This window comes from Sarcophilus harrisii, chromosome 1, assembly GCF_902635505.1.
Source record: "Sarcophilus harrisii chromosome 1, mSarHar1.11, whole genome shotgun sequence".
In the NCBI taxonomy this organism is placed as follows: domain Eukaryota; kingdom Metazoa; phylum Chordata; class Mammalia; order Dasyuromorphia; family Dasyuridae; genus Sarcophilus; species Sarcophilus harrisii.
The window spans coordinates 319705632-319729940 of record NC_045426.1 but is presented as its reverse complement, the minus strand read 5'-3'; the positions used below and the strand labels follow the sequence as shown (position 1 = coordinate 319729940).

The 24309-nt window shown below is 35.2% G+C and overlaps 1 protein-coding gene and 1 long non-coding RNA gene across 5 annotated transcripts in view; one reads left to right on the top strand and one right to left on the bottom strand.

Annotated features, from left to right (window-relative positions):
* KIF27 (kinesin family member 27) overlaps positions 1-16340 on the bottom strand; it is a 119421-nt gene extending 103081 nt beyond the window's left edge. For 2 of the 4 annotated variants that reach the window (XM_023497675.2, XM_031945469.1), the window contains exon 1: positions 11216-11513. In XM_023497675.2, the coding sequence (XP_023353443.1) occupies positions 11216-11513 (298 nt within the window). Of the gene's footprint in view, positions 1-11215; positions 11608-16228 lie in introns of those variants that run through there. The other 2 variants (XM_023497674.2, XM_023497676.2) reach the window with 2 other exon arrangements.
* A 56-nt stretch (positions 16341-16396) lies between these two features.
* Positions 16397-18998, top strand: LOC116420463. The gene is made up of 2 exons (XR_004230792.1): positions 16397-16568; positions 18729-18998. It is a non-coding gene; the product is annotated as an uncharacterized LOC116420463 (long non-coding RNA).
* Positions 18999-24309: the final 5311 nt, after the last annotated feature.

The window sequence follows — 24309 nt, the reverse complement described above, 5'->3', positions numbered from 1 at the left end:
CAGGGGCTTGGTACCGCGGGCACGAAGGTGCTGACTCCTGCCCCATCACCTTCTCCTTCTCCCTCCTGTTTCTCCTGTGCTGTTTCCCACCCTGGCTAGCCCTTCAGTTTCTCTCTCTCTCTCTCTCTCTCTCTCTCAAATGGTGGACTCAGAAGGGGTTCCTTTCTTAGTTTATGTCTCCTTCTCTACAATTGACATTTATAACTGGAAAACTCAAAATCCCCCTTTTTCTGAGAAACCACAAGCTTTGATTAACCTTCTTGAATCTGTTTTTCATTCCCACCAGCCCAAGTGGGATGATGGTCAGCAGCTTCTTACTACCCTCTTTACTACAGAGTTCGACTGTGGCATAACAATAGAGAACACAAAGAAATTTTAAGGATTTAAACAACCAATTTGTTCAGCCCTAATTTCTCTCAGATCTCCTGACCTTCAATCCCATATCTGCAACTGTTAATTGAACATCTTAAACTAGGGTGTCCTGTAGTCATCTTAAACTAATCATGTTTAAAACCAAACTCATTATCTTTTCCCAAAAGCCCCCCCCCCCCCCCCCCCCCCCCCCCCCCCCCGCCCCGCCGCTTCTTCCTATCTTTCCTATTATTGTAGAGTTCACCATCATCCTCCCAGTTATCCCTTGCATCATCCTCACTTCCTCACTTTCCACTACCTTTCCCCCCCAATATCCAATCTCTTGGTTTTTTTTCCCAACAAGTCTGTTTCTCCGTTCCTTTTCTGACACTACCACCCACTTGGTGCAGGAGCAGGTCAACATCACCTCACAACTAGACTGTTATAATCCCTACTCCGTTCATCCTTTAACTCAACTGCCAAAATGATCTTAAGATCCAGGTTTGACCATCATACCCCAATCAATCAAACCTAGTGGCTCCCTATTATCTCCAGTATTTAATTGAACATCCTCTGTTTGGTTTTTAAAGCTTTTCATAAACTGGCCCTTTTCTAGCTTTTCAGTATTGTTGCATCTTACTCCGGGCCACATATTTTGTGTTCCAATGCTACTATCATCCCTGCTGTTCTTCAACCATAACAATAAAAATGTTAATCAAAACTATATAAATATTGTTAATTACAGCTTTATAAGAGGTTTGAAGTATGACAATCCTTCCCCCCTTTTCTTGATACTTTTTTCTCATTTCTCTTGAAAGCATAGACAAAATTTTGTTCCTGTCTAGATCTAAAAAATATCCTCTTGGCCTGTAAATTAGATATCATAATTTTTATTATATTGAAGTAGTTTAGCCATAACTAATGGACAGCTCTCCAATTACTTAAATCTTTATTTTTAAGAATTTTTTGTAAGTACATTTATATAATCTCATATATGTCTTAGTAAGCTAAAAACAATACATTTTGTACTTATTGTATGGAAATATTGATGACTTATGCTAATTTAGTTTATATCTGCTACTTTCCTGAAGCTATTAATCATCTTAACTTCTTTGTTAGTTTCTCATAGATACACAATAATGTCTGCCAATAAGGAAAATTTTGTCTCATTTACTATTGCCCATACTTTTTATTTGTGCTTTTTCTCTTGTAAAAGCTAGCATTTTTACAATTATGTCAAATAATAGCAGGAAGTAGAAACATCTTTGGTTCACCCCTATTTATCCTATTTATACTGAGAAAACTCCTAACACTTTTCAATTGCAAAAACAAAACAAAAAAACCCAAATATTAACTATTAGTTATAGATATATAGAGATTGGGGTTCACTTTATTAGTTCTTTGGTATAGGGAACTTGCCTAGAGAGTCTCTTACTAATATATCAATATTCATTAGTGAGACTGATCTAAAGTTTCTGCTCCTTTTGCCTCTCTTTGGTTTGTGTTAGGATCATATTTCTCTCATGAAAATATTTGCTTGAATGCCATCCTCTTCAATATATTGAAGAATTATTTTTGTAGCTTTGATTGTGCTTTAAATATTTGATAGAATTCACTTGTAAGAATATGAGGGCTAGGGATTTTTCCTTTGGAAATCCATTTATGGGTTATTCAATTTCTTTTTTTCTTAAATTGGTTATTTTGAAAACGTTTCCTAAATTTAAATTTATATTTTTTGCAGAAATTTATCCATTTACTTTTAATTCTCATTTCTCAGGCATTTAATTGTATATGGTAAGTTTGAATGATTCTCTTTATTTCTTCTATACTTGTTACAAAATACCCTTATTATTTCTTGTCTGTTCTGTCATTTTTCAGTTTTGACCCCACATTGGGGATTCTCTTGGCAAAGATACTGAAGTGGTTTGCCATTACTTCTGTAACTCATTTTACAGATGAAGAAACTGAGACAAACAGGGTTAAATGACTTGCCCAGGATCACACAGTGTCTGATACCAGATTTGAACTCAGGAAGACGAATCTTACTGATTCCAGGTTCAGCATTCAATCTACTGACACATCCAGCTGCCCATTCTTGTTTATTTCCTCTTTTTAATCAGATTTTTTTTAGTCTTAAAAAAACAAACTTTGATCCTACCAGTTTTATTATCTATTTTCAATTTTCCTTATTTCACCTCTAATTTTCAAGATTTCTTCTTTTGTATTTGTTGAAAAATTGTTAGTTATACTGATTCTTTAGTTTATAGTTACAGGAAAATAAATGTTAATGGTTGAAATTTCTTACAAATAATGCAGGGTGGCCATCTAATGGACAAAAATGGTGATTGCAAGCTAACCTATATGAGCCTACTCTACTTTCTCATCTGGTGCCCAAGAAAGCATTACATGGTAAAAAACAGAAGTGCACTATATATTCTAGTTTACTTTATATGTATGAATTTGGCTTATAACTTTTCTGTTTGCAAGAATATTCCTATTTTACAAGAACATCCCATTCATTCTTTAACTTTACAAAACATAATGTATTACTCATTCAAACTCAAAATACTAATAAGAAGCTGAATTTCAGATAAGATTGTAGAATAGTTCCTGAATAAAATCTTTAAAAACTTTAAAAAAACGTTTTTTAAAGTTTTACCAAAACTCTTTACTTCTGTTAAAGGGATAATCTATCAATTACTTATAGTTTAAAAAAAAAAAAACTTATACTATTATTCTGTCACAATTTGCCCTTTAAAAGATTATACAAAAAGGTTGTGAAAACATTACTCCATGTAATTGAAAAAAGTCATATGAAGTAAAGCAGATCAATGAAAGTAGAATAAAAACTAAAAGTAGACTAACCTTACAACTAAATAGAAGGAAAAATCTGGAAAGTGATATAAAGACTAATGGACAATGAACAGAAAGGAATAATGAGATCACAGTGAACTGTCTCAGGGTTTTCATCACTGCTGCCAATTAAAGGCAGATGCTTTGGTTGGGGAAGAATGATAGCTAAGAAGATGATATTTCCCCATATGATTATCTCAATAGATGCAGAAAAAGCAGTTGATAAAATCCAAACACCCATTCCTATTAAAGACACTAGAGAGTATATAGGAGTTTTCTATAAAATGAACAGTAGCATCTTTTTAAAACCATCAGCAAGTATCATATGTAATGGGGACAAACTAAAATCTTTCCCAATAAGATCAGGAGTGAAACAAGGTTGCCACTGTCCAAGGTTGCCCATTATCACCATTATTATTCAATATTGTATTAAAAATGTTAGCTTTGGCAATAAGAGAAGAAAAAAGATTAAAGGAATTAAGATTAGATCATGAGGAAATCAAATTATCACTCTTTGCAGATGATATGATGGTATATGTAGAGAATCCTAGAGGATCAACTAAAAAACTACTAGAAATAATTCACAACTTTAGCAGAGTTGCAGGATATAAAATAAATCCACATAAATCATTAGCATTTTTATCTATCACCAGCAAAGTCTAGCAGCAAGAAATACAAAGAGAAATTCCATTTAAAATAACTGTAAATAGTATAAAATATTTGGAAATCAATATATGTATATATACATATATATTATATATGTATGTATGTATGTATATATCTATATCTATAAATACAGATATGTAGATATATATTTTGGAATCTTTCTGCTAAGGGAAAGTTAGGAACTATTATGAACACAGCTACAAAACATTTTCCTCACAAATAAAGCCAGATCTAAACAACTGGAAAATTTTCAAGTGCTGTTGGATAGATCAAGGAATAATAAAAATGACAATACTACCTAAATTAATCTACTTATTTAGTGCTATACCAATCAAAATCCCAAGAAATTATTTTACAGATCTAGGGGAAAAAATAACAAAATTTATCTGGAAGAACAAAAGGTCAAGAATTTCAAGGGAATTAATCAAAAAAATGCAAAGAAGGTGGCCTAGATGTCTCAGATCTAAAACTATATTATAAAGCAGCGGTCATCAAAACCATTTGGTGCTAAGAAACAGAGTAGCTGATCAATGCAATAGGTTAGGTTCACAGGACAGTCAATGACTATAGTAATCTAGTATTTGACAAATGCAAAAACCCCAGCTTTTGGGATAAGAATTCACTATTTGACAAAAACTGCTAGGAAAACTGGAAACTAGTACGGTAGAAAACTAGGCATTGACCCACAACTAACACCGTATACCAAGGTAAGGTCGAAATGGGTTCATGATCTAGACATAAAGAATGATATTATAAATAAATTAGAAGAACACAGCATAGTTTACCTTTTAGATGTGTGGAGGAGGAAGGAATTTGTGACCAAAGAAAAACTGGAGATCATTACTGATTACAAAATAAATAATTTTGATTATATTAAATTAAAAAGGTTTTGTACAAATAAAACTAATGCAGACAAGATTAGAAGGAAAGCAATAAACTGAGAAAACATTTTTACAGTCAAGGGTTCTGATAAAGGCCTCATTTCTAAAATATATAGAGGACTGCCTCAAATTTATAAGAATTCAAGCCATTCTCCAATTGATAAATGGTCAAAAGATATGAAAATATAATTTTCAGACGAAGAAATTGAAAACCTTTCTAGTTTTAAGAAAAAGTGATTTAAATCACTATTGATCAAAGAAATGCAAATTAAGACAACTCTGAGATACCATTACACATCTCTCAGATTGGCTAAGATGACAGGAAAAGATAATAATGAATGTTGGAGGGGATGTGGGAAAACTGGGATACTGATACATTGTTGGTGGAATTATGAATGGATCCAACCATTCTGGAGAGCAATTTGGAACTATGCCCAAAGAGTCATCAAACTGTGTGTACCCTTTGATCCAGCAGTGTTACTACTGGGCTTATATTCCAAAGAGATCTTAAAGGAGGGAAAGGGACCCACATGTGCAAAAATATTTGTGGCAGCCCTTTTTGTAGTGGCATGAAACTGGAAACTGAATGGATGCTCATCAGTTGGAGAATGACTGAATAAATTATGGAAAATGAATGCTATGGAATATTATTGTTTTGTATGAAACAATCAAGGATGATTTTAGAAAGGCCTATTCTAAATACTAAAGGAAAAGAATTACCTCAAAAGTAAATTCCAAAGATATCTAATAGAATGGGACTCCTGTCTAGAAAGTTATTTTTTATTGAAAAGGAAAGCAACACAGCTAAAGCAAAGTAGTGCTGCATATCAATAAGAAATACCCGTGTGAAAAGATTCAATAAAGGAGACAGCAAAAAGAAACTAGCACTTAAGAAAGCTAAATGAAAGGAGAAACTGAAGAAATACTGCTGAGAAAAAATAACAAAAGATTAGAGGAAGTGCCAAACATCAACTCATCTAGGCTATGTAGCTCAGAGGTCTCTCAAGTGTTGCCCAAACCAGATTAAAATGCAATAGGAAAACATTTAACAAAAATAAATAAATAAATAAATATAAATATAACAAAACAAATTATATTAATTTGGAGTCCCTGTTTTCATTTAAGTTTGATACCACTACTACAGAACATTTGAAGAGGAGGAAGCAACTAATTAAGGATTCCTACTAAGGAACTATCTAGAACACTGATATCCTCTCAAATGGTGAAAGAAGTGACAAGGTATATACTAATTTGGAATCAGTATTAGTACAAAAGAAATGATTGCCAAGGGAGAAATGACAGAAACCTTGGACTTTTCATATCATAAAATATGGGTTTAGCATCTGATATGACCTAAATTTCAGAGAAAAAGTAGTTTGGATCACATTGCCTAATATGTTATATGGAAAGTCAATCAAAGAGGATTAAGTTCAAAGCCAATCCAAGATGATTAAGTTCTAGAAAATTTTATCATGAAAACACAAGAGAAATAGTTCTGTTGAGGTAAAATGGGGGAGCTGTCTGAAAGATTAATATGGCTACATATCTAATCAAAAGGTTTTCTGAAGAAACATATATTAGACAGAAGTAAAAGCAGAAAATTATTGCACAGCCTCTTAAATTTTATTAAATCCTTATACATCGTCTAGTAGATGTAGTTTGTCTCTGTTAAGTCCCTTAAAACTCTTCATTTGTGTTTATCTTTTTAAAATTCCTCTTAATGCCTTTGTTTGAACGTTAAAGCTTTCCCAGAGTTTGGATTTTTTTTCATCAAAAATGTGAGGAAAGCCTCTATTTCAAGAAGGATCCATTTTTCTTTTTTTGTAGCATAACACTCAATTTTACTGGATAATATTGACTGTAAACACATATCCTTTGCCTTCCAGATTATCAAATTGCAAGCTCTTTGTTTCTTTACAAGGACAGCTGCTAAATCATGTGTGATCCTGACTTTGGTTACTCAATACATGCCTGCAGCATTTTAACTTTGACCTGAGAGTTCTGGATTCTGACTATGATGTTCCCAGGAATTTTCATTTTGGAGTTTTTTTCAACAAGCTGTAAGTGTACTCTATTTGCACTATGCTGTCTAATTCCAAACTATATGGATAATTTTTTTGCTGCTAGATGGATAGTTGCTGCTAGTGGATAGAGGGCTGGTCCTAGAGTCAGGAAGATATGAATTCAAATCTAGCCCCTACCAAAAAAAAATCTGTGACATTCTCCCACATGTCCAGAAGAAAATGGGTTCTAGATTAGAGAGGGCATGTTGCAAAGGGATAACTCATAAGTCATGGTTTCTAAAAAGTTCTTTTCTCTCCTTTTGGAGGCATTCGGAAGATTCTCTTTAGAAATTGTATAGCTTCTTTACTGGATTCCTTTTAAGTCTTACTCCATAATTCTGTCATTCTTCAGTTTGTCTACTTTGTCAAAGGCTTGTGTTGACATGCAGAATCCTGCAGTTCTCAGAAGTTCACAGTGTCTTCTTCTGAGGACCAAAGGTGGTGGATGAGAAGAAAGTGAGGGGAGATAAGGTAAGAAAGGAACATCAAGAGGCTCTTATCCTTCTTCCCAATGATTCACTTTCAGGGCTTTAATTAGAACTGTTCTCTTCTCAGCACTCATTCCAATGATATTAAATTGACTTGATGAATTTAGACAAACCCAAAAGACTTTGACCACTGTCTCTCACTTTCTCTCACACCTTGTAGAAATAACTTTGATTGATTCCATGAAGATCGTAAATGTATCACTTGTTAAAGTTATCAGGACTAATTCAGAGAAAACTTGGGAGGAACTATGTGAACACAAAAAAGCAATTTCCCAGAAGAACCATATATACAATAACCATAATAATGTTAATGAAAACACAGAAGGTAGTAAAACTCAGCACAAATAAAATAAGTTAAAGAGGGTAGATTAAATCTACCTTGTTCCTTTAAGTGAATAGAGAATATTGACTTCAACGTGGCATACAAGTCAGTGAATTTATTGGTTATGCTTCATTGGTGGCCTTTCTTTTGCCTCCCAGTATTTGTCTGCTGTTTCAACTTATAGATGCAAAATATCCTGATATATGAAATGCTAAAGCAAGACCTGTACAATTTGTTTTCAGCACTACAAAGAGTCTAGGGTCTATTCAAAATTATGGAAATAAATGAAAAAAGTCATTTCAGTTTATCTTGTTGTCTTCCAAATTTGGGTTATTAAGTTCTTTCCTCAAAATAACCTATTTTCCTGGCATTTTGGACCCATTCAGGCTTATCTATTACAATCATCCTTTTCTCTGGAAAAAAAACCCCAGCAGTATAAAAACATATTTTGGTTTTTTTCTTCTTTCACATTAAGTTTTCCAATCACTTTCAGTTATGTAACACACTCTCAGGGAGTAGTTAGGAATTGCTTTTCTGCTCTTCCCAACAATAAGAAACAATACTGAAAAACTCTTCCCAAACAATGCTTAGAAAGTAGTAGCCAACTGTGCACTCCTAAAATTTGAGGGAAAGATTACTTCATTTGTATGTCTAATTTCCCATCAATAAGAGCCAAATGGAAATCTCTATTATCTCAACTTTAATAAATCAATTACTGTTCCTGCACAAGAGAGGAGACATATAATAGATAAGAGAGACATATAGACTAGTAGAGATCAGTTACAGAATAAAGAGACAAACTCACCAACAGAAAGAAAGATACAGCCTCTTTGTCTTCTCATTTTGTTAACAAATGCTTCCATGTATTATTGATTGATTAGGCTGATTCAGTCAGCTTCTGCCTATCCTATCTTTGATCAAAAGTAATAAGTCCATGGAATGAATCCACAAAGACCATACACATCTGAAATTTGAAAATCCTCCCTCCCATTCTGGATCTTTGAGCAGATAAGAATGTCTTTCCATATATATAAAACAAAAGATTGCTATAAAGTTAAATTTTAAAATTTGTCATCTGATCCCATAAGCTCTAAGTGGTATAGATCTTGGAGGAATGTGTGTATTTGGTGAAATTTCTTTTGGTATATTTCAACAAGCATTTATTAAGAATGTGTTAACTAGGCCCCAAAGATATAAAGATAAAAGCAGAATAGTCCCTGTCTTCAAGGAACTTAGTTTCTATTTGTGGATGGGGTGGGAAGGAATCATGTACACAAATAAAGAAATATAAAATATATTCAAAATCATTTAATGGGAAAAAAGCACTAATTACTGATGAGGAATGATTGGAAATGCATAAGAAATGCCACCTAACTTAAACTAAGAATTTGAAGAGTTCATAAAGGGTATTTTGTTTGTTTTTTTGCAGATGTTATTTCTGTTTTCTTTTGGGAAAACAGTACGATCAGAAAGTGCTGTTGGTATTTAAAGTCACCAATAAAATTTAAAAGATATGCAAACAGGTAGATAGATATAGATATATATGTATGTATGGGCTTCTGCAGTCAAATATTTATACACACATACCTATATGGATATATGAATTATATGTTATTATATTATATATTATAAATGCATACCTATACATTATGTGTATTATTTATTTGTAATAATAAATACACCTCATCATCTGATGTAGCCTCATCTTCAAGATCTTAAAGGTACTTTTTAGTTTTAAGCAACTTTTTTCTAAATTTTTTTATACTTGTCATTTTAAAAACAAGTGTTTTGTAAATGCACAAGTGCTCTAAGACAACTAATTAAACAAATGCTAGTCTAAAACACATGTTTTTCATTTAGAAAAATCTTCCTGACTCTAGGCCCAGTGTTCTATCCAATGCACCACATAGCTGCTCCAGATTTTGTTTTATATAGCCTTAAATTCATCTGCTAATTGTAATCTCTTTTTGGAAAGGCATATATGTTATATGGTAAATTATTTAATCCTAAGAAAAAATGAATGATGATATAAAACAATGATACTGAAAGAAATACAGTCCTTATTATGACAGGTTGAAAACTAGGATTCTAGGACTCAGTTCTGCCACTAAAATTAGCTGTATGTCCTCAATAAGATATTTAACCTCTCTGTGCCTCAATTTCCTGATGTATGGGAAACTTCCTTTAAAAAAAATTTTTCTTTTTGATCACCAAGCCAGAGGAAACATTACAGGCTACTTAGCAAGGCAATTACTCTGCAAAACACATGTGAAACTGGTAAAATGAACATTCTCATCCTCATTTTTCATGGATGAGAAACTAAGATTCAAGGATTATACCTGATTTGCCAACAGCTATGCAAGGTTATGGGTCAGACCCATAATTCTTAACATAGATCTTCTAGCCCAAAGTCCAACATCCTACTGATGTTAGCACATTACTTCTAAGTTGTATTCTAGTTCCAAATTCTATTTTTCTATAATTCTTCCTTTCCTAAAACTAGAATTTTTATATGCAAGAAAGGTCTGATTATAAGATGTTTAAAATACCATCAGAATATCTAGTAACAGGAAATTTACATGCACTGTGCTGCTGCTATATTATCTCGAGATTTGTTTCTAACAAGTACTAACAACTAAATGAAGTCAAGTTTCAATAAAAACTGTCAGTGAAAGATAAATACTGCACTATAGATAACTGAAGAGAAATTTCTTTCAATCCAAAATTGTTGTTCTAAATGATAAAAGAAACAAACCATTAACAGACACCAAGACAAAACTTTCTATAGTATTTAGTGAATCCCTCATCACTTGAAGCCTGATAAGGAGTTTTAGAGGAAAATTTCATATTCTGTGAGACTGAGATTAACAAAAATTTATCTTGAGTCATCTAATTTAAATGGTCAGCATTAGGCTATTCCTACTGTTAAAGAAGTTACATACTTTTATAATCCAACTTCAACTCATATTTGAAGACAACTCTTAACACAGTTAAAATAGAATTATTTACAAATTAGTTCTCATCATAATAACAATTTCAATTAATTCTTCATATATTTACATATATCATTAGCAATGTAGACTGTTAACTACAAAAAAAATTTTTTTTAATAAATTAAGTAAGAACAGATCAGGATTTGACAGCATCTTCTTTAATTTGAACTTCTTTTCAGTTAGCTATTTAAAGAATGTCAGGATAGAAAGGGATTTTTGAATTCATTTAGTCCAATTCCTTTATCTTAGAAATGAAGAAAACAGGCCTAGGTGGAAAAAAAAAAAATGGCCCAAGTTTACATAATGCGTTTAATGGCAGAAAATTAGACCAAAACACAAATCTGCATGTCTAAGAGAACATAAAATGCTCTGCAAATCTTAAAAGTGCTATTTCATGTGAACTATTATCATTAGACTCACACTCTCCCAAGTCAACAGAAAGCATACAAAAAAATTCCAATTTAGTATTCAAGACAAATCCTTCAAAGGTAGTAAACTTTATGATCTTTTATCTTATTTTTTTAATCTCACTTCATAGTTTGCTCCTTTTAGCAAATCAATTTACTATATATAAGTAAATAGAGCTTAAAGATCTTACCAATGTGGCCTCCTCCAATGGTGTATGTCTTCCCAGATCCAGTCTGTCCATAGGCAAAAACTGTAGCATTATATCCCTCAATCAATGATGCAACCAGAGGTTTAATACAGGTACTATAAACTTCATCTTGGGTTGAATTTTTGCCAAACACAAAATCAAAAGTAAAGATGCGATCTTTCCCAATGATAATTTGCTGGGTATTTGGAATCAATCTCACACATACTTGGTGATTATGAAGAATTTCTTTGCAAAGCAGAGGTCTGACTCTTACTGCAACTCTCACTGGTATTTCTTCCATGGTACAATAAAATTCCAGTGACTTGGTTTCCTAATTTTTAATACCTAATGTGTGATACATCCTTCTTATTTGTGTTTTCATAACAGCTTGAATCCTGTATATAAAAATGACAGAAAATTTATTTTTTTCAATTGCCAGAAATCTTTTGATCAAACAAGAATAACCAGGTATAATGAAGAGAAGGTGCCATCTGAATAAATTAAAATAGCTACATATAAATAATTTACAAAAAAATGCATTATAATGAAGCATTACTCACAAACCTTATGATCTTGTAGAAAAAAAATGAACAGTTTTCATCAGAAAAACAAAGAAGCAAAATAATGTAATCCACGAAAGAGGGATTTTGTTCTATAGAGTTCCTGAGAGCAGAACTAGAACCAATGAGAAAAACTAATATGGAGGCTAAATGGAACCAGAAAAAAACATTATACAATTAAAAGAATCAAAAAAAAGGAGTGGGGTAGTTTATTAGATGGTGAATCCCTCATCACTTGAAGTATTCAATCAGAGGTTAGATAACCTCTCAGGGCACCCGGAGTGAGGAGGTATATTTCATAACTGGAGAATTGGCCCAGATAACCACTGAAATCCCTTCCAATTTTATATAACGAGTTCATCAGTCTAAACATTGAATAATTTGAGATGTAAAATTTTAAGACTATAAAAACAACTATAGACTGTCCAGTTATATATTCGAAGGCATCAGTATGCTCTTCATAATAAAGTAATAAAAACAAGATACACAACTATAAAATTTATATTTCAAGAGAATTCTAAATAAAAAACCAGATTTTTTCAGTTCTTTGTAATTTTATGACGTGGAAAATTATGCTTTCTGAAGATTCTAATGTTGCATTACTAACACTGAAATAAATGAATTTTTTTCAAGTTTAATTATTTGGAGTTTAATTATTAATATGTAAAACTGAAGCTATTTTCTTTAATTTTTAAAGCTTTTTATTTTCAAAACATAAGCATGGATAATTTTTCAACATTGACCCTTGCATAACCTTGTGTTTCAGATTTTCCCCTCCTTCCTCCTACCCCCTTCCCCTAGATGGCAAGCAATCCAATATATGTTAAACAATATATAAATAACATATATAAATATATGTTAAACAAGTTAAAATATATGTTAAATCCGATATGGAAAAAAAATACTTATACAATTCTCTTGCTGCACAAGAAAAATTAGATCAAATGCTTGCCATCTAGAGGAGGGGGTGGGGAGCAGCAGAAAACACAAGATTGCAAGTGTCAATGTTAAATTATCCATGTATATGTTTTGAAAATAAAAAGCTTTATTAAAAAGAGAGAGAATTTGGAATAAACGGACTCCATATTTGATCATCAAAAAAAAAATCAAAAAAGAAAGAAAATGAATAAGAAAGCAAAATGCAAGCAAACTACAACAAAAAGAGTGAGAATGTTTATATTGTGATCCACATTCAGTTCTCACAGTCCTCTCTCTGGGTGTAGATGTGAAGCTTTTTTCTTTATCCAGTCAATAAGCATGTAAATCCTCTAAGTTTAAAAAGAACACTACCACAATTTTTTACTCATAAGGAATTTACAATTAAATAGAAGAGACTAGACTCAAGTAGATAAAACATAAATAATACATCCTCTCTACAAACACCACACATTTACAATTTACAGAATAGCAAGTAAGTTAGCAATTAACAGCCCTGAGCTGGGGTTGGTCCCTGAAGAATCCTCACAAAAGGTGACTCATCTCTTTAATATATTGTTGTTAGTAATTAACTAAAAAGACATGTAAAATTAAAAAAAAATTGGAAAATTACCTATCAGAAATTTTAATGACCTGTGATATTGAAGTTTACTATTTGTTACTGTGAAAGGATGCTTCCATCAGTAATTTTATTAAAAAAATTTTTTTTTCAACACTGCTGTACCCACTGGTACTTAGACCACAAGAACATCATCAACAAAAAGATTCCCTTGGGCTTTGATACCTCCAAACAAAAAAAATCAATCCAGTAGTAACAACCAAAGATAAAACATATATACTGCTAAGAAATTATGGATTTTCCATTCTTAAAGAGAATTTGATTTAATGGAAATAGCTCTGGAATTTAATCTAGAAAATCTGGGTTCAATCATGTTCTGACATTGACTATTGTTAATTCACCTTTGAGCCTCAAACTTTCCAATGAAGGATAATTCTTCAGCTACTTATCTTATACTATGTTGTAAAGCTTTGAGAACTGATAGTTATAGATTACTATTTAAATTAAACATCAAAAACAGAAAATGAAGAAAACCAACAACCTCTGATAAATGCTAAAAAACTAAAAAGCTCTAGGACGTTATCTGGAAAACTGAATTCTAATTAGAAACAGCACTGTGTTCAAAAGAGTAACCTTGAGAATGCATTATTTAAAAAAAAAACCCTCAACAATTATAATATCTGAGGTAATAATTATACACATTTCTTTATAATATCTCTCTATTATAAATACAAAAGGTAACTGGGTAGATATGACAACTAGGTGCTATAGTAGACAGCTGGGCCTAGAGTCAATTAGATCCATCTTTCTGAGTTTGAATCTGGCCTCTGACACTTGCTGAATGACCCTGGGCAAAACACCTAACCCTGTTTGCCTCAGTTTGCTCATCTATAAAATAAGCCATCGAAGGGAAGAGCAAACCATTCTAGTATCTTTGCCAAGAAAATCCCAAACAGAGACATGAAGAGTCAAACTGGATTAAAACTACTAACGAGAACCACATATACACAAAGACAAGAGCTATGACCTTTGTTAACTAAATCAAATTCTTCTTCATTTTACTTTAGCTTACAAAATTGCCATAATAAAATATATTATTAAAATGTTATTTGAATGATGCTTTTGCTTAAAAACATATTATATATGTGTGTGTGTGTGTGTGCGTATATATAAATGATCATCTTAGCAAGACCAAGTTCACCTAATGTAGCCACATAAAATTAACAAGGTTACACTAAAATGAAGGGGTATAAGTGAAATCAGCATAAAAGAATTTGAATACTGATCCACAGCTTACTCAGACACTGTAGTTAGATGCTTTTCTGTGGTATGGAAGTGATTATGGATTCTGGAAAGCTGTCAGAATGGTCCAAATTCTAGATGTTATTAAACCAGACTATAAAGTAAAGAGCTGTAGGCCATTCAAGAACCAAGCCAGATCAGAGAATTTCAATATGGATTAGTGTATGTAATCTCTGATGTCATGTGAAACTAACCAGGTTTGTATTGATAATCTTTCTAAGTATTCTCTTACTTTGTGTCCTTGGATTTTCAAAATGTAATTGTTTTAAAAATTCAAAAAATTATTTTCATGAAAATGTTTTCTTCTAGGATTGGTAATATTTAAAGTATTAAATGCATATAATCATAAAAGATTTTAAATTATTTTACAATTAATTAATTTACAATTATTTTCAAACTATGTATCCTAACTTTCAAGTCCAGTGACTACTCTTTTCTCTAGAGATACCTCTCTATCCATGTAACTTAATTACACAAGTATATCTGACTTCAATGTCTGAGAAAGGCTGATTTTTTTTTTTTTTTACCAAGAGAGAATGAAATGAATATAGAGTTCTCTTTGCACTTATCATTAAGGTTACTAGCCCTCTTATTTTTACAGAGAAGAGAATGCAATTTGCAGAAAATTACACTCAGTAATTGATAGAATCAGAAACAGAAACTGTGTACCACATTGCCTACTTTATGAATTAGACATGCTTCACAATGAGTCTATCTTAAAACAGTAATTAGAAAAAGACTGTTCACACTACACTAGATTCATAATTACAAAAAACACCTAAAATGCATCACTGAAAATCCAATGACTGTATGGAATCAAAACAAACATGCAGTGACCACTTTAAACACGGACTAATGACCACACCACTAACATCCCCGTAGTCTCCCCCAACTGGGAAGAGCATAACTTATTTCCCTTTGGATAAACGCGAAGTTGAGAGATGCCTCTACGTCTTAAGTCTTTTTAGCCTTTTGTGCATCATGGACTTTTGAACTCTAGGGATCCTTCTCAGAATATTGTTTTTAAACGTACAAAATCAAATACACAAAATCACAAAGGAAGGCAGTTATACTGAAAAATTACGCTAGGAAAAAAATTAAGTTCACGAACTCCTGCTCAAAATCAGAGGAGGATGCTACAAGGATACTTTGTCCCAAAGGGGTCTCATGAATGCCCTCAGTGCTTTAAAGGAGGCAAGGGAGAGGGCAGCGTGGGGACGCCAAAGACACGAGGAGATCCCCAGTCTTTCTCTCAGAAAGATAGTCTCTCTTCTTCCCCTCCTCCCCCAACTGCCAAACAGGCCTTGCCAGGCCGGCAAGGACCAGATTTCCGGGACGGATGAGCGGGATGGGGTGGGGTTAGGAGGCTAGATTTTCCAGCCTCCCCTTCCCCTCTCTCATAAGAGCCAGATATTTCCCCAACCCCCGGGCGGACTTTCTGACACCTCTTGAAGGAAAAGCCTTTTCCCTCCTTCTATAAGTTCGCTGACTGAAGAGAAGCGCTGGGCCTCGCAAGGCCGGATCTCCATAGCTGGGAGTGGGCAGGGAAGGCGGGCAATGATCGAAAGGGAACCACGAGGAAGGAGGAGGGGGAAGAAGAAAGAGAGGGAAGTAATAAGTAAAGTGCAGTAGCCGCCGCCACAGCCGCCAGACACTGACCGGGCTCGGGAGAAAGCCAGCCTGCAGCCGAGGGGAGCAGCAGCAGGAACAAGAGCGCAGCCTCGCTCAGGCTTCCGAGCCTCTTCCTCTTCCTCCTCCTCCTGCTCCCCTTTTGTTGCCACTCGTTGCCTCGGCAACGACGGAACGCCGCACGCCCTCTCCCGGGCAACGGCGCCTGCTAGTCAGAGAGGGGACTGAGCTCTGCTATACTCCGGGCAGAGCGCCACTGTCCGGTCCTCAAATTTCTTACCCTCCGCGAAGAGCGACCCCTGCTGCAACTTCGGAGGGAAGACACTTAGGACCACTTAAAGCAAGTTTTGTGGCCAAGCCACAAAAGAAGGTGAGCAGCTTTCTAGGAGGCAGGGATGTGCTGGTTAATGTTTGAATTACTGGCTATTCAGGAAAACAAACAAACACATAAAAACTGTATGCAGGACACATCTTAAGCTTAATCAGCATTATTAGCACTTCAGTAAGTCTAGACAAGCAATAAAACAATACATCATCCTGTTTTATAATTTTAACCTATTTCTGAGATGTAAATTCTCATATTGAAAATTTAACAGTTGATTCTTTAGCTAAGGATGGCTCCAGCATACTTCTATAGGGAGAACTTTGTTCAAAAAGACTACACTTTTCCTCAATAAGCCTACCACCAAAACTATGATAAAAAAGGAAGAAATTCATTTATATTCAATCTTACCTCTGTAAAGAGGTCTTTGTATCTAGAATGACAAGGAAGCATTAGGATAGGACAGCACTAAAGGACACACAGTGTTACCTTTACCTCTCAAGGGAAATTTTTTTAAAAAGTGAGTAATTTAGACTTTCCTCTCCTGCAACTCTGAATAAGAACAATAATTCTTTAAGACTGAGAATAGGATCTGAGGAGGAAAAAGCCTAAGAAAAGGACTCTTCTTGGGGAAAAGCAAAACATGTCTCCTTGGCCTTTTGGTAAATCAGACTTTTTCCTACCTCATAGTTCTGCACATTGTTGTTCCCAATAAATCACTTTTCCAATCCAATTCAACAAACATTTAGTAAATGCATGGGGTGTGCAAGAAAAACATTTAATGTTTACTACCCATAACAGCCTTTAAAGATAGTTGTAAATGCCATACAATCAGCTTTTGCTGCTATTACAAGTATATCATATATTGTATGCAAATATACAATATTACCCATTTCTGAGAAGTAAATTCTCATGTTGAAAATTAAGTCTTTAGCTAGGGTTGGCTCTAGTCCTTTTGGGATTGGGATTTCCTTTGCTGTAATCTTTGAAGTAAATACTCATAAAGAAAAGGCTTTTCTTTATCCTGATTTAGGTAAACTTCCTACCAATTTGTTTTTAACTAGTTATACTTGGTCGGGGAATCATGCAATGAGGTTAAATTTATGAATTCCATCTGATTTGCAGAGAGCCAAAGTCCCATGAGTCATAAAGGGAAACTTGTCAGAAAACATCAATAGGCTAGCAAAGGTGCAGCATCACAACTTCAAAAAGCAACTCTTAGGGGTGAATTCTACTGAAATGTCAATCTCTTTTGTCAAAAATAGAGATAACCTCATATCCTTGGTAGATATAATCTTTATGTTATATATGTTCCTATATGTTACATATAGAATGGATGTAATAGGATCCAATGCATGCCCAAATTATTTAAGAGGATATCTATGTGGATGATGATGCTAAGTTGCTATTTCTGAAAGAATTATGATGACATGTAAGGAAAGTGTCCTGGAGAGACCATAGTATGTATGAACATTCAGTTATTGATTAGTGAAGGGAGACTCTCTGATTAGCTTTGAAGCTACTCAAAAAAGCATAACAGCTATAATTTCCTCTTCTGATTGACATGGTTCATATTCTTCATATAGAATATCAATTTTGTTATTGTTGTCCAGGCAGCTACATGGTACCAAGGACAGAGAACTAGGACTGAGGGCAGGAAGACCTGAATTTAAATTTCATCTCAGACACTTAATAGCTTGTATGACTCTGGAAAAGTCACTCTCATTTTGTCTGTTTCCTCATCTATAAAATGGGGGAAAAAATAACAGCACCTATCTCACAGTGTTGTAAGGAGCAAATGAAATAATTTTAAAGCACTTAACACAGGACCTGGGACATTGTAGGTACTATGTAAATGTTAGCTATTATTATTATTATTATTCACTGAATAAAGATTTCCAGAGAGGCTATGAACTATTATTCTTCCCCTTTTCTGCGACTTCACCATCACTGTGAAAGCAGAAGGGAAATATCTGATAGATTTTGGAGACATTTTAAAAGGCATGTCAACTTTGGCTTCTTCCTCTTTGCCAAATTTGACCTCCTCATCTTCAGCACTGGGGTATGGTGTCTGATAGGAGCTGCTATAAAGGGATGAGTGAAGCCTTTTCCCCCTGGCCAGACCATATGTTCCCCCACCTCCCCCCCACTCCTGCCAAAAAAAAATGAGGACTCCTTGGTTTTTTCATTTTTTTTCTCCCTCTCTAGGTAAAGAGTATTGTCTTCAAGCTCAATCAGGAGTAAGAGCCACAGGAATCTGGGAATTAGAATCCAGACTGAGTTTGGCAGCAAGAACATGTGTCCCAAGAAGCAAGCATCATTTCTGATCTTAGGAAATTGCCTTCAGGATTCCAGTCCAGTGAAAGGTTGCCACTGGCAATTGTGCCTCATCTAGACATTGCTTTTCTTTAAATCCCCAGTCTTAACATAATATCTCAAACACAGTATGAATTTAATAAATGCTTATTAAGTGACTGACTCATGGCCTGAACCGATGTCTCTATTTGCTGTTCAAGCTGCTTACCAGAGAAGAACAGCTCACTCCCCACTTGTTCAGTTCATTTCTATTGTATTTAGATTCTTCATGATCCCATTTGGGATTTTCTTGAGAAAGATCCTGGAGTATTTTGTTATTTCCTCCTTTAGTTCAACTGAGTCAAACAGGGTTAAGTAACTTGTCCAGGATCACACAACTAATAAATGTCTGAGGCTGGATTTGAACTCGAGTCTTTCTGACTCTAGACCTGGAGCTCTATCCACTTCAATATCTCACCCATTCCTGAGCAATCCCATCAAATCTTCCATTGTTTATCCATCAACATCATTTTGTTTAGTAAATCTTTTCCAAGAGGAAAATATTTAGTAGCTATTCTCCAAGCAACCTGTCTTTGGAGATTTTTTTAGTGAACCTGGAAAATTCTACCATGTCAAGATTTATACAAACCTGTCTCCCCTCTCTTTCTTTATACCTGGTTCAAATGGTCTATGGCCATATACAAAGTTTCTTCATTTATACCCACATTTCAATCCATAAACATCTCCAAAATCAACTATTCTTTATGAGGGTATATTGAACCTTAAAGGAAGGTAGATTCAAAAAAAAGATGGAAAGTGCATTCTAGAAATTCAAGACATAGGCAGGATGGCAAGAGAAGAAATAATGATTTTAGGTAATAGCAAATTATCCACTTTGATTGGCATGGAAAATGTGGGTTTGGAATGGATTAAACTCAGAATGGTCAGCTAGGCTAAAACTGCAGTAATTCAGATGCAAGGTGATGAGGGGTCTAGAATAAGAGAGGTAAGAGTAGGAATGAAAAGGGACAAATATAAAACATGGTATAGGAAGAATCATGAGTCTTGCTGACTATATGCAAGAGGGAACAAGAAAAAGGAGTTTTAAAAGGCTATCTGATTTAAGACAAGTACAAATTGTGCTACTGTTTGTTTTTCAGCAGTGTCTGAATTGTCATAACCCCTTTATGTGATTTTCTTGGCTACTATTGGAGTTGTTTGCCATTGCCTTCTCTACTTGGTCTCTTGAGGCCAGATTTGAACTTAGGTCTTCCCGACTAGAAGGCATTCTATACTGGGACACCTAGATGCCTCAATACATAAGTGTATTAGCAGATAATAAAATGTTCATAACGACACAGTTGTCAGTGGGGGGGAAGGGGAAGTGAATTCAGTTTTAGACTTGACTTTATTTGAGATACCCAGTGAAACTTAATTCAATATTTCAAGGACCCACTTTTACCCCTTGGCTCAGAACTGCATACCCACACAGGAAGAATTTAGGCAAACCAGACATCAAACACCATACAGGTTTTATTTAAACTGATAGAGAAGGCATAAGTCTTGAACCTTAGCCCATACTTATTGTATTGGGCCTCATCTCCCCAAGGATCTATACATTGTTTTAAGAATGCCTCTCTGAGGTTGAATTTCCCAAATGGGTAAAAAACTCTAGGTCCCCTTGGATGTCAACCCTGAAGACCTGCAGTTACTGGTATAAAACTGCACTGAATATGGTTCTCATGATGGTCAAGGTTCAGCTTTAGTCCTTCAAGCTAAGAAACCAGCCCTTTGATACTTCTTTGGCCAATCCTTCTCATCAGTGGTGTCTGTATGGCAGTAACTCCTCTCCTGAAGGCTGCACTTGTGTAGGCCTTATCTCCTTGTGGGGGTGGGGATGGGGAGGAAGGGGGGAAAGGAAGGGTCTATGTCCTTGATTCCTTATTTTTGTCTCTGGTGCTATTTCCTTAATGTATATACTTCTCTGAAGGGCCCTAAGCCCAAGAATTACATTTTTTTTTTTTAACAAGACCAGGTTCCAAATCACTATTGATCAGAGAAATGCACATTAAGACAACTCTGAGATACCACTATACTGTGTACCTGTCAGATTGGCTTAGATGACAGGAAAAGATGATGAATGTTGGAGGGGATGTGGGAAAACTGGGACACAGATGTATTGTTGGTGGAGTTATGAATGGATCCAGCCATTCTGGAGAGCAATTTGGAACTATACTCAAAAAGTTGTCAAACTGTGCATTACCTTCAATCCAGTAGTGTTACTAGTGGACTTATATCCCAAAGAGATATTAAAAAAGGGAAAGGGACCTGTATGTGCAAAAATATTTGTGGCAGGCCTTTTGGTAGTGGCAAGAAACTGGAAATTGAATGGATGTCCATCAATTGGAGAATGGTTGAGTAAATTATGGTATATGAATATTATGGAATATTATTGTTCTATAAGAAATGACAAGCAGGATGAATACAGAGAGGCTTGGAAAGACTTACATGAACTGATGCTAAGTGAAATGAGTAGAATCAGGAGCTCACCATGCACTTCAACAATAATACTATATGATGATCAATTCTGATGGAGATGGCTCTCTTCAACAATGAGAGGATCCAAATCAGTTCCAATTGATCAATAATGAACAGAACCAGCTACACCCAGCGAAAGAACACTGGGAAATGAGTGTGGACCACAACATAGCATTTCTACTCTTTCTGTTATTGTTTGCTTACTTTTTGTTTTTCTTCCCAGATTATTTTTACCTTCTTTCTAAATTGGATCTTTCTTGTGCAGCAAGATAACTGTATAAATATGTATACATATATTGTATTTAACATATACTTTATCATATTTAACATGTTTGGGACTAACTGCCATCTAGGGAAGGGGCTGGAGGGAAGGCGGGGAAAAATTAAAACAGAAGTTTTTGCAAGGGTCATGCATGTTTTTGTACATAAAAAGCTATAATTTTTTAAAATGTAAAAAATAAAAAAAAAACAGTAAAATTTTTGAAAGAATTTAAAAGTGAGTTTCTGTGCGTGATAGAAGAAAAGGCCCTAATGAAGAGATAAAAAGATAGCATTTATTAAATGTTTATTGTCAGGCATTATGCTGGAAGCTGCGGCTAAGAAAACAAGCAAACAAAACAATCTCTACTCTGAGGAAGTTTACATTTTAATAGAGGAAGACATCCCATAAAAGGGAAAAGGCAGGGGAAATGTGATAAAGACCCAGTGGCTCCAGAGGAAATTAAGCCAACATTGAGCAGTCAGGAGTGAAGTGAGGATGGCTTGGGCTAAGTATTCACTAATTAGGAGAGTGGGGCTCAGGGAAGAGGCTTGAAGATAAATTAGATACAAAAAATTCTACAAAAGGCAGATAAGGTTAAAAGCACAAACGGAAAAGTTGACTTAGAAAAGGAGTAAAAATCTTTCTCTGAGACTCGAAGGGAGCAACAAATGTTAAAGAGGTGAAAAGATGGGAATAAGGAGAGGTAATACTGGACAGTCCCTTCATTGCAGCAAAGCAGACCGTAGAGTTAAACAAAAGGGTGAAGAAAATCTAAATAATTCATTAGTATTCAAATTCTTAAAACCACTAGAAAAAGCGGTTACCCTTTCATATTCTTTTCAGTTGCTCTACTTTGTGATATGCAGCAACTTGACTTTTATAGATGCCTCCTCCAATAATACCTCTAGCACTTTATAGCTAAGCACTTCTCACATATATCAGCCTAACAACCCTGCGTAGTAGGGGCATTATAATTATTCTCAGTTGAGGAAACCGAGGCAGATTAGGACTAGTCCAGAGGTCAGACTGCAATTTGTTTTCCTGACCCCAAGTCCAAGCTCTATCCAGTCACCTAGCTATTTTTTAGGGACAACTAGCTTTTTTTTTTTTTTTTTTTTAAATTTAATAGCCTTTTATTTACAGGTTATATGCATGGGTAACTTTACAGCATTAACAATTGCCAAACCTCTTGTTCCAATTTTTCACCTCTTACCCCCCCACCCCCTCCCCCAGATGGCAGGATGACCGGTAGATGTTAAATATATTAAAATATAACTTAGATACACAATAAGTATACATGACCAAACCGTTATTTTGCTGTACAAAAAGAATCAGACGCTGAAATATTGTAGCTTGTGAAGGAAATCAAAAATGCAGGTGGGCATAGATATAGGGATTGGGAATTCAATGTAATGGTTCTTAGTCATCTCCCAGAGTTCTTTCTCTGGGTGTAGCTGGGTCAGTTCATTACTGCTCCATTAGAAATGATTTGGTTGATCTCGTTGCTGAGGATGGCCAGGTCCATCAGAACTGGTCATCATATAGTACTGAGGGACAACTAGCTTCTAATTAAGTTTTATTTCTGCCTGTTTGTTTTTGTTCATTTCTATTAATATCCTGCCCTCCCAAACGTAAGGCGGAAAGCCCTTCCCAAGAAATAGAAAGTTCTATCATTTCTTTTATTCTTTACCCTACCTTCCTAATGGCATTTAATGTGAATTATCTTCCGAATAATTTACAGAAAAATAAGCACAGAAACCTCTCCCGCCCCAAACACCGCTCTTCAATCTGCCCAAACTGCCCCCGCCCCAGCCGGGGGAAAGCGCTGACCCCGGGCAGCGAAGGAGAAAGGGAGCGCGGGCCTTCCAGACGTCAGTGCGGAGCCCGGTGCGCATGAGCGCTCCCTCCAAGTAAAGTCTGCCCATAAATATCCGTCCGGGAGGGGTGGAATGCTCATCTTCCTTCAGCGGCTGGAGAGAACATCGGCCTAAGAACCACGGCTGGGACACACTAGTTTTTCCCCTCTCAATAAAACCTCAGCGGCCTTCAACTCCGGTCCCCGATCCAAGGTAGCAGGAATCAGGTCACCATAGAAACGGCAGCCGAATGCACCGGAAGCCGAAAAGCAATCCGCGGCTGACGATTGGCCAAGGGAACTGGCCCGGAAATGTGGTGAAATTTTGACCTTGGGCTAGGATCTGTTTGCTTCTAGGCCGCAGTTGGCGTAACACCGGTGTAGCTCCCCGCTCCTTGGGAAAAGTAGCGGAAGGGTCTTAGTCGCAAAGCAAAGCATCCATCACCAGCCCCGTGGGCTTCGACTCCAGCTTCGCATCAAGGACTAGGAGCGAGAGGATGCTCTACCAGACAGATTAGTAGGATTCGGAAAAGCAGGGGCCCTTTAGGTTGATTCCCTCATTTCAAGGATGCAGAAGCTTTCAATTTGCTAAAGGTCACCTGGGCATTACAGTATCTCTGCTTCCCACTCAAGTCTTCTGACTACAGGACTCGTTTCCACTGACCTTTTTCCTCATGGAAGCAAATTATGTGACAAAGGATGACTGGAGTCGGATATATATATACTTTTTAATTTCCATGCCAAACTTAAAAAGTCATTTTATTTTAAAGATGCACTTAAAGCAATTTAAATGTCTGTCGCTTTAAAAGGATCTCAAAATTACACAATGACTAAAAAAA